The following is a 10594-nucleotide window of genomic DNA, read 5'->3' as shown; positions in this document are numbered from 1 at the left end:
CCTCTCGCATCTGTGAGGCATGTCACTTCACCACCCTGAGCCTCAATTTCCTCGGTTTTGAAATGGGGATCACACCACATACTTCACACTGTTGGGGTGAGAATAAGTGAGAATTAAATGTGAAAATTGGCACACAGTAAGTGCTCTCCTCCCCAGATACCCTTCATCTCTGTTGTATGCTCTGCAAGGGAGGAAGTTGTTCTAATCAGATGGTGGGAACTGAATGCTACATCTCCTGGACCTGGGGAGTTGTGTGTTTTACGAGAAAAGCCTGGAAAAGGTAATGTCGAACCCACAGGGGAAATGAAACATCAGTGGAGGAATATCTAGGCAATGACAAGCCCCAGGGATCTCAGTGGAAAGTCTCATGCTGCAACCTCTAGCACATCTAGCTTGTGGCTAGGAGAAATGTCACTTCAGTGTTGCCTCTGCTTCTGGGGAAGGGATCAAAAGATATACATAGCAGGCAATTTGGAAAAAGAGTTTTATTAGTTTCATGAGAAACAGCTGCCATGAGTGACGACCTGGATGGGGACAGATCTCTGGCGGCTTCCAACCAATGGCCTGGAAAAAGCCCACCTGTTCCCTGTATATCCTCGGACGAGGGTCTAAGTTGAGGTCCCGAGAAGAACGCCCCACCTCCTTGCTCCCTCAGTGCTGGCACAGATTCAGGCCACGCATTCTCATTAGACATGAGATTCTCCTGCTCCATGGATATCTCACTGAACAGGAAAATGAATCAAATCAACATTCTAGACCGTCAGATCAGGATCGATCTGGCATACCAGCCACTGTTCTGGATCAGCAACCAGGATCATAACATTCTGAATCACTAATTAGCAAGTCACCATTCTAGAGGGCCACCCAGAATTCTAAAAGCAAAATGAGAACCCCCTAACTTTCTAGGTGATTTCATCAGGAGCTTCACATTTTAGAATGCCTGTATTCCCAAATCAACCAGAAATTGGACATTCTACAATGTCAACCAGGAACCCAGTGTTCTGGCATGCCAAATGAGAACCACTCCTAACATTCCAGATGGTTAACCAGGAATTCAGCCTTCCAGTATGACAAACAAGGCCACGATGTTCCAGATAATGGGTGAGAGATGCAAAGTTCTAAGTGTCAACCCTGATACTCTCGACGCCAAACCAGGAATCCAACATTTAAGACTATCAACCCTGGCCTCGGCATTCTGCAATGACAAGCACAAAGTTCTACCCTCCGGAATGCTGCTGCCTGGCCCCCTCAGAGCTCTCTGGATGGCCGCTCCACACCGGGTCCATCATCCTTGGGGGGCTTGGGAATGCGGAAGGAAACATAGGGACAAGTGTTGGTGTTGAGGCAGACCAGCCTCTTCAGCGTGGCCGTCTTGACAATGTTGAAGCCCATCTCGCCACCAAATGTGCTCGGCTTCCAGTACTCCGGAGAACAGATGGGATTCCCTAGGAGGCCTTTGAGGGAAAAGGGAGCCCCAATTTCTATCATACTCTCCCCAAAGATGGAGTTTGGATGGCACTTCTCAAGAAGCAGCCCCGGGTAGAACTCCAAGGCATCGATGTCTCCATATAGCTCCTCCAACTCAGCAGCCATCTCCTTCTCTCCTACAAGGGGGAGAAGCTAGAGTCAGAATCAGGATGCCATCCATTAAGGTTAATCTGGGGAGGGAATCTTCTAGGTCCACTTTTTTCTGGAGCGAATAAGAGACTTCAGAAGAGCAACCTGAGTGCTGAGCACATCTCCTAAAATCTGGCCTAGCTGATTGAGCCTTCTCCAGGGCTGCATCTAGGGAAGGAATTTGCTACTGAAGAAGGAGTCAAGGCCTGGATCTGCCACCAAACAGCATGTGACCTTGAGCAACTTGTCTCACTTCTCTGTGCCCTAACTACCTGATCATTACAACCAGGAGAAGCTACCCATCTTGTTTCCTTCACAGGCACATTTCAAGGCCTTATCGTGGTCCAACCTTTGCATTCTACTGGAGCTCAGAGACTTAATGTAGCTTGTCCAAGCTCACACAGAGATTTAGCGACAATGTTCTTTCTGCCCCTCTGGGCTGTCATGGGAGACAGACATTGAGCTTCCCTACCCATTTCCTCAAATCCACCTCCGTAGGGCACTCATACATAGTTATGAGTCATGCCATGCCCTGGTCAAAACAGTTCAGTGGTTCCCCATTGTCTGTGACAAGTGTTCCCCAACTTGGCTGCCCAACAGCTGGGCATCTTGAACAACAACAACAAATATGTATATACACACACACACACAAATGTATATACATATATATATACATACATACGTATATGTATACAAAAATATATATATACACATATACATAAGTACATGCATATACACACATGTACACATATACACATACATACAGATTCTTGGGCACCACCCAGGCCTAATGAATCAGAATCTCTGGGAGAGACATCTAGGATTTGGTATTTTTAATCAGTTTTCTAAGTGATTCTTAGGTAGCTGGCCCATAAATGGGTGTTTAGGAACCACTAGACAGAATAAAACCCAAAATCTTTAGCATGGAATCCAAGATTCTATACAATTTGGTCCCAACCTCCCATCACTACCCCCTCCAAATAAGCCCTTTGCTCCAGCCACACCTGCGACTGTTCTCCTGATTAGGCTTATTCTGTACAACCTCTGTGCCTTTGTACTTTCTGATTCTCTACCTAGAAGGCTCTTCTCTGTATTCTTCACCTGGAAAATGCCTATTTATCCTTCAAACTCAGCTGAGAAGCCACTTTCTCTCCCCCAAGCAGGGTTATTTGCCATTTCTCGCCACCCCCGGCGTGGTGCTCCCACACCTCTTATAATCCCACAGTCACAGTGCTGACCACATGTATTGCCCCATTTTTGTTTCCTTGATGTCTTCCTCACTTGATTGCGAGTCCCGCGAGGGCAGGAAACAACTGCTCACCTGTGAGTTCCTGGAAGGAGGTGTAGGGCTTCATGCCAAACCTCTTGCGGTACTCGTTGAACGGCCGCAGGCGCAGTTCACGGGATTCCTTGATGACGTCCACAGCCACATGCAGGACGTGGTGGTCCATGTTCCTACCTCCACCGATCTGCCAAGAGATAAACACAGCTGTGGTTTATCTGAGAACCAGGCCACACTGTCCTGGAAATGAACTTCAGGTCAGGAGTCCTTCCTCAGCCAAGAAAGAGAACATGGCTCAGCCTAGTAGTGACCATGCTGGGGATCTGGCCCCAGGTCTGCCACTTCTGTCCCTGCTCTCTCAGGGACCCACTCAAAATCTCAGCTTCCTCATCTTTAAAGTATGGAGGGGGCCAGGAGGACCCCGCTAGTGGCTCACGAGCTCACACTGTTCCCCAACCCTTTGAATTCAGGTGAGAAATCCCAACATCTTGTTAAGGAAGGTTCTGGAACTATTAGGTTCAGCAACTAGGACTCTGTAAAAGAGATGACCACAGCCAAGAGTTCAAGCAGACAGAAAGGGCATCCCAGCTCTGGAAATGAAATTTGGAGGGGCAGAAGCGTTTCTGAGCCATGAAGTGATAGAAACAGAAGGATGGATGAATATTAGTTTGGGGGGGGGGCCAGGCTTTCCTAAGATGTTTTTTAAATTATTCCTGGAAGAACTGACATGTGTCTGTCACTCTTGAAATCAGTTCTTATCATAGAACAGAAATGTTTAAGCTTTTAAGTGATCCTGCTAAGGAATCTATTTTTATTGCTTCTCATTCCCTGTATCTTAGCTGAGTCAACAAAATTTACTGAGCATCTAATATTAAAAGGTGAATCCCTAGTAACCAGCTACCACTAGGAAAGAGAAACTCAGAGCTAGAAGGTAGGAACACAGGGTATCAAGTCACTCCATGCAGGTCAGATAAAGCCCTTCACAAGAATGCAGGTGACTACATCTGTTCTTTCTTCTTCCTTCTGCCAAACCTCCTGGGAGGGAAATGGTCATAAACAAGCAGGGAGCAAGCTAAGATCTCGCCATGAAAACTATAATATATACACCAATTTAGCTTAACTCAACTTGGAGTTTAACTCCAAGACGAATGGGTGGTGTAATATCCTTTGAAGGGAGGGAAAATAGGGTTCAAAGCCCAGGTAACCTGGTGAGATAAAGAAGTCTCCAGAAAAAAAATTCCAACTCATAACAGTTAAGGAGTACTAGTCTAGAGAAAACTTCATTGTTTGGGATGAATTGATAATGTTAATGCTTAAGAAAGAGTGTTGTGTGTTTAGTACAAGCATAATTGACTGGGAAAGAGGAAAAGCATAGCTGGGTGAAATCATACCTCTTGGAGCAAAGCTAGCACAGGCTAGTGCCAATTTCAGCTCGGCCATTTACAAGCTGTGGGGCTGTTGTGAGTGGACTTATGTTCCCCAAAGAGATATGTTGAAGTCCTAACCCCCAGCACCCGTGAATGTGAACTTATTTGGAAATAGATGTAATCAAGTTAAGAAGAAGTCATACCCTATTAGGGTGGGGCAATCCTAATCCAATGACTGGTGTCCTAATAAAAAGAGAAAACAGAGAGAACACCATGTTGGAACAATGCTTCTACAAACCAAGGAACACCAAGGATTGTCGGTAACCACCAGAAGCTAAGAGAAAGGCATGGAACAGATTCTCCCCTGGAGCCTTCAGAGAGAGCATGACCCTGCTGAAACCTTGATTTTAGACTTCTACCCTCCAGAAATGTGAAAGAATAAATTTCTGCTGTTTAAAGCCACCTGGTTTGTGGCCCTTTGTTAGATCAACCCTAGGAAACTAATACAGGGACTTTGGGCAAGTTACTTAAGCCAAGTCTCAGTTTCCTCATATCTAAAAATGAGGAAGGTAAGAGGATCCACTGATATGGTTGTGGGGAAATAAGCGAGATAAAGCATGCAAAGCACTTACTGCAGTGTTGGTCACATGGTGACCCCAAGATGGCAGCCATGTGCAGTGATTATCAGTGGAAGCCCTATTTTATCACTTCTCACACTCTTTGTAATATCTTGAGAGTCAACACACTTTGGTCACCCTCCTGCCTTGTGCCAAGTACAACAACACCAGAGCTTTTCACACACATCATCATGGTCATTCCTTGAAAATGCTTTGGAAACCAAATAGCCCCACCCAAAAGCTATTGTCTCTATTCATGTCTGTGTCCTCACAGAGAACACAGGCCATAAACCAGCCAGCAGCTGCCCGTTGGTGGCAGCATATGCTAATTTCAGTCAAATTACCAGGAGGAAACCTAAATCCATATGGTGCCACAACTTCATGATAGGGCTTAAGGACAAGGATTAGAGAGAAGCAGGGGATGAGGCAGTCAGAGAGCTGGGATGAAGGAGATGGGAGCTTCCAAATGGGGGGAAGGGGAGATTTAGGAGGGAGTTGATTAGGAATTTCAGGGAAAGAAGCTGTATTCATTTGCTAGGGCTGCCATAAGAAAGTACCACAGACTGGGGGGCTTAAACAAGAGGCATTTATGTCCTTACAGTTCTGGAGGCTGGAAGTCCAAGATCAAGGTGTCGGCACGCTTGGTTTCATTCTGAGGCCTCTCTCTTTGGCGTATAGATGGCCATCTTCTCCCTATGTCTTCCCTCTGCATGTCTGTACCGTAATCTCCTCTTCTTATGAGGACACCAGTCAGAGTAGGGCCCACCCAATGACCCCATTTAACCTTAATGACCTCTTTAAAGACCCTGTCTCCAAATATAGTCACATTCGAAGGTACTAGGGGTTAGGACTTCAACATATGAATTTGGGGAGTGGGGACAATTCAGCTCATAACAGAGGCCTATGACTTAGTAAAGACCTACTATGTGCAGGCACTTTCAATATATTACCATACCCTGAATGTCCTCCCCTTCCTCAAATTGCTACGCTCTCTGACCTCCGGGCCTTTGCCATGCTGTCCCCTCCACCTGGAACAAATCATCCCCTGCCATTAACACTACCTCTTTCCCTGGGAAATCTCTATGTATCTTTCAGATCTCTGCTCCAACATCACTTCCTTATCCACAACCCACAACTCTAGGTCAGCAGCCCCTCTTTGAGTCCCCAGAGCACTGTGGACTTTCCATATTGTGGTTCTTAACATGCTCTCATAATTCTGATAACATCAGAACAGCACTTGGCGGGGTGCCTAACACCTAATAAGCGCTCAGATGATGTTAGCTGTCATATGACTATTGTTCCTTTCTAGGGTGTAAATGTCAAAAGTCAAGGACCCAAGAACCACATTGATCTTGTTCACCACCGTATTCCCAACACGTGGAGTAATGCCTGGTATGGTTGAGTGAACAAAGGAACAAGAGGATGAATGAAGAAATGCTCACAATCGCACTGTGGGAGTGACACTATCACCATTTTACAGAAAACAAAACTGGGATTTGGATCCAGGTCTGTTGGATCCCAGAGCCCACCTGCCCTCACCAATGCTCCTCCGAGACTTACCCGGCCAGCACTCTGGCGAGAGAAGGCGTCCACCAGGGCCTCAACCCCGTAGTCCACCAGCATGGAGGTGTTGAATAGGAACTGCTCGTAGCTGTACTCCTGGGAGCCCACCTTGAAGGAGTCGGGCATGAGCGGGTGCCAGTGGTAGAGGTGGTTGAACTCCGTGGAAATGCGGTTGCGGTACTGGAACTGGACGCCAAACAGCAGCTCCGGGTCAAACTTTAGCTGCAGGAAGTAGCCACTCAGCTGCTGCACGTACTCCTCGATCACAATCTTGATGGTCTCCCCTGGGAGGGAGGATTGGGAGAAGGGTCAGCAGAGCACAGGGCTTGGGAAGTAGGCCAGTTCACGAAAAGGATTTTCTTTTTGCCTCTTTATTGTTGTTATTGTCGTTTAATTTTATTTGGCCACTTTTCCTATGTTTTTTGTAACAACGTGTGAAAATGGAACTTTCTGTCCCAAATTAGACTGATGTCCCGAGGCAAGAGCCACCAGCTACCCCATATTCCAAAGGGAGGTTGTAGGCCCAGCTAAGCAGGTCACGCAAAGGAAGCATCCAAGAATCGGTTTTGTGGCCCTTGGGTGACCACTTTCCCACAGCCCATTAAAAGAGGGTGGAGAGGCCACAGAAGACAGGAGAGCAGAGACTGACTTAGTGAGGGCTCTCAGCATGCTGACACCCTCAGTGGGTGAAGGGGGCTTTGAAGATGCTGAGACCTACTGCTGCAGCAAAGGAGGGACACTGAGGACATAAGGTGAACCTAGTCCCAAATATATTTCTTATCTGTTCTCATACATCAGAATGCTTAACAATAGATTTTTCCTCTGTCCCCTCAGTAACCAGCTACAAAGCAAAGAGCCAGGGAAGAAACAAATTGAACATTCCATAAAAAAATGAAAACTGGTCAACTAGATATTAAAATAAACTGATATTTTGGCCAATTAACCATTACACAAATTGGCTTTTAGCAAATTAATCTGGAGCCAGTGGATTTGCAATAAGCAGGCCTGAGTCTAAATCCTGGCTTCACCATTTCTAGCCATCTGAGCTTGGGCTGTGTTACTTAATCTCTCTGAACCTCATTTTCCTTATCTGTAAAATGTGTATTATAATAATATCAGTATAATAACATCCATAAGGTCGATGGGAGGAATAGATGATGAATGCATATAAACTGCTTGGCACAATTTTGACATAATTTTGTTAGTGCCATGGAGTTGATTCCAACTCGTAGCAACCCTGTGGACAGCAGAGCAGAACCCTGCCCAGTCTTTTTGCGCCATCATCTCACCTTCTGGTGCTATATCAGACATAGCAGAATAGCTCTGCTGCTATTCTTAGGGGTTTTCATGGCCAATTTTTTTCAGAAGGGTGTAGCCAGGTCCTACTTCCTAGTCTATCTTAGTCTGGAAGCTCTGCTGAAACCTGTCCACCATGGGTCACCCTGCTGGTATTTGAAATCCCAGTGGCACACCTTTCAGTATCACAGCAACACGCAGCCACCACAGTATGACAACCGACAGATGGGTGGTGTGGTTTCCTGACAGGGAAATGAACCTGGGCCGTCGCAGTGAGAGTGCCAAATTTTAACCACTAGACCACTAGGGCTGGCTCCTGGCATAATAGGGAGTGTGGATACATGTAGGCGAGAAGCAGGCGTATTAAGTGTAGGCATGAGGGAGAAACCCCTCTCCACACTTGCACATTACAAAAGGTCAGACCAAGCCTTACAATCTCTCTCCACTCAGGAAACAGCCCCCCTCATGATGTGGAGGAAGTAGCATGAACTTTGGTGGCAGCCAGACCTGATTCAAGTCTCCCTCAGTTGAGTGGCCTTGGAGAATTCACTTAACCTCTCTGACTCTCAGTTTTCACAAAGGTAATGATATCTGGCTCCTAAGATTGTTGGGGAGGGTTAAATGAAGCATTGGACTTGCACTGCCCTACGAGTCCTGCCTTTGGTCACAGCTTTATCACCAGTCAGTGCTGAGCAGCCTGCAGCCACAGACCTGCCCTCTCTGGTCAAGGTCTCTGCAATGCTGGGACTTCAGAACTAGCCCCTTCTCCTTCTTTAGATTGTTCCTATCCCTGATGCATGGCACTTCCAGACTCCAGGGAATCAGGCACTATAATTGGGACCAGCCATGCCCAGTGATGCCCAGAGGCAGGGGAAGGGGGTTACTGGTGACTCAGAGTGACCGTCTGAACAGGGGTGTCAGGTGCCAAGCTCACAAGCAGGAAACATCTGGCATTTTAGGCTGCAGACTCGCCCCCATAGGGGACACAGAAATATCCTGTCCCTGAGTCACCTAGAAGCTACCAAACTTCAGGAAGGCAGATACATGCAGGGCAGGAAACATGAGGATTCCTGAAAGCTGGGCAAGTGGAGTTTGACCTGCATATGCTGGCCATGTCCCTGTGTGCCTCTGCGTGCAATACAATGGGGAAACTGAGACTTGGGGTGGCTGATCAAATTTGCTACAAGTCACCCAGCTAATAATCAACCATCACAGCCATCCATTTTCTGAAGGCCTACTGTATGCTAAGTGCTTTCTCATTCATCATCTCAACAAATCCTTAAAACCATCATTATCCTCAACGTCCACATGTGGAGAGTGAGGCTCATATAGGGGAAGAGGCCTGCTCAAGCTCTCACAGCTAATAAACAGAAGAGCTAGGATTCTAATCCCAGCTCTCCGTCCCCAAGCCCTCCACCCCCTGCTTCTCAGGATGGAGGTTGTGACCTTCCAGGACAGGGCTGGTTTGGAGTCCTCACCGATGAGGATGAGGCGGGCCGTCTGGAAGAGCTGCTCATCGCCCCAGGTGGGGTGCTCAGTCTTCAGCAGGTCACACACACGGTTATGCTCACGCAGCCAGAGCGTGGCATAGAGCATGAGCCCAGGAAGCAGCCCAAACACCTCCTGACCCACGGCCATCTGGCTCTGGGGCAGAACGCCCTGTGGGTAGTGCATCAACACAGGCGCCTCTTCCACCGACGGCGGGTACACCTCTCCATTCAGCACCTGCGGGATGGGATTGCCTGGCAACCTGGGGACACGGGCCACAGCTGACACCCTCTCATTCCTACTTACAGCTGCCTGAATCAGGCAGGGCAACTGCACATCCTCCCTAATGACGGCCTGTTGATTCTATCTCCTAAATCTCTCTTAAAGTGGGTCCCTTTCTCTCTATCCCCACTACGACCACCCGCTTCCAACTCACCTTCATCTTCCACCCCGCCTCCTCTTGTAAGTGGCTCCCTACACCCACCCCTGCCCCTAGACCGTCCATTCTTGTCTCTGCAACCAGAGCAATCCTTTTAAAAACCCAAACTTAGCCTCACGCCCTGGCTTAAAACCCTTCTAAGTCCTCTCTCTGCTTTTGGTAGAAATCAGAAATCCTTAACAGAGCCCCACAGAGTCTCCACCCTTACCTGGAACCATTCAGATGCCCAGCAGCACCTTCCTTCTATCTTCCCTGCATGTCCCTCAAGCTGCTTCCCCTCTCCAAGCCCTGGCACATGCTAACCTAGAGAGCCCTTTCCCCTCCTGGGCCTCCCAACACCTCCTCATCCTTCATGCAACTCTTGGTTTATTCACACTTCCCAGGGACACTTCCCACACTCTGAATACTCTCGTGGCTTCTTCCTGGTGAAGTTATCATGCTAGTTATCACAAGCATAACTAATTATATGGTAGTTTCTTCATTCGTTCAATAAATATACACCAGAGACCTACTATACGCCAAGTACTGTCCTTAGCCCTAAAGAGTCAGCAGTGAACTTTTTGTTTTGGTTTTTGTTTGTTTAGATTTGCAGGGTCCAATATGGTAGCCAGCAGCCACGTGTAGCTATTGAGCACTAGAGATGTGGCTGGTGTGAAGGACGAACTGAATTTTTTGTGTGTGTGTGAGGAAAACCGGCTCTGAGCTAACATCCATTGCCAATCCTCCTCTTTTTGCTGAGGAAGATTAGCCCTGAGCTAACATCTGTGCCCATCTCCATTTTGTACGTGGGACGCCACCACAGCATGGCCTGATGAGTGGTGCATAGGTCCGCGCCTGGGATCTGAACCCGCGAACCCTGGGCCGTTGAAGCAGAGCTCATGAACTTAACCACTACACCACCAGGCCAGCCCCTGAATTTATTTTT

The 10594-nt window shown here is 47.5% G+C and overlaps 1 protein-coding gene across 3 annotated transcripts in view; it reads right to left on the bottom strand.

Moving 5' to 3' along the window:
• Positions 1–472: 472 nt before the first annotated feature.
• Positions 473–10594, bottom strand: part of PTGS1 (prostaglandin-endoperoxide synthase 1) — a 35198-nt gene continuing 25076 nt past the window's right edge. For all 3 annotated transcript variants that reach the window (XM_058523950.1, XM_058523949.1, XM_058523951.1), the window contains 4 exons: positions 9221–9467; positions 6444–6730; positions 2939–3086; positions 473–1604 (listed from right to left, as the gene is read on the bottom strand). In XM_058523950.1, coding sequence (XP_058379933.1) covers positions 1249–1604; positions 2939–3086; positions 6444–6730; positions 9221–9467 — 1038 coding nt within the window. In that variant the 3' untranslated portion in view covers positions 473–1248. The remainder of the gene's footprint in view (positions 1605–2938; positions 3087–6443; positions 6731–9220; positions 9468–10594) is intronic.

This window comes from Diceros bicornis, chromosome 28 (genome assembly GCF_020826845.1).
Source record: "Diceros bicornis minor isolate mBicDic1 chromosome 28, mDicBic1.mat.cur, whole genome shotgun sequence".
Taxonomy (NCBI): Eukaryota; Metazoa; Chordata; class Mammalia; order Perissodactyla; family Rhinocerotidae; genus Diceros; species Diceros bicornis.
This window is presented reverse-complemented; position numbering and strand designations above follow the sequence as displayed.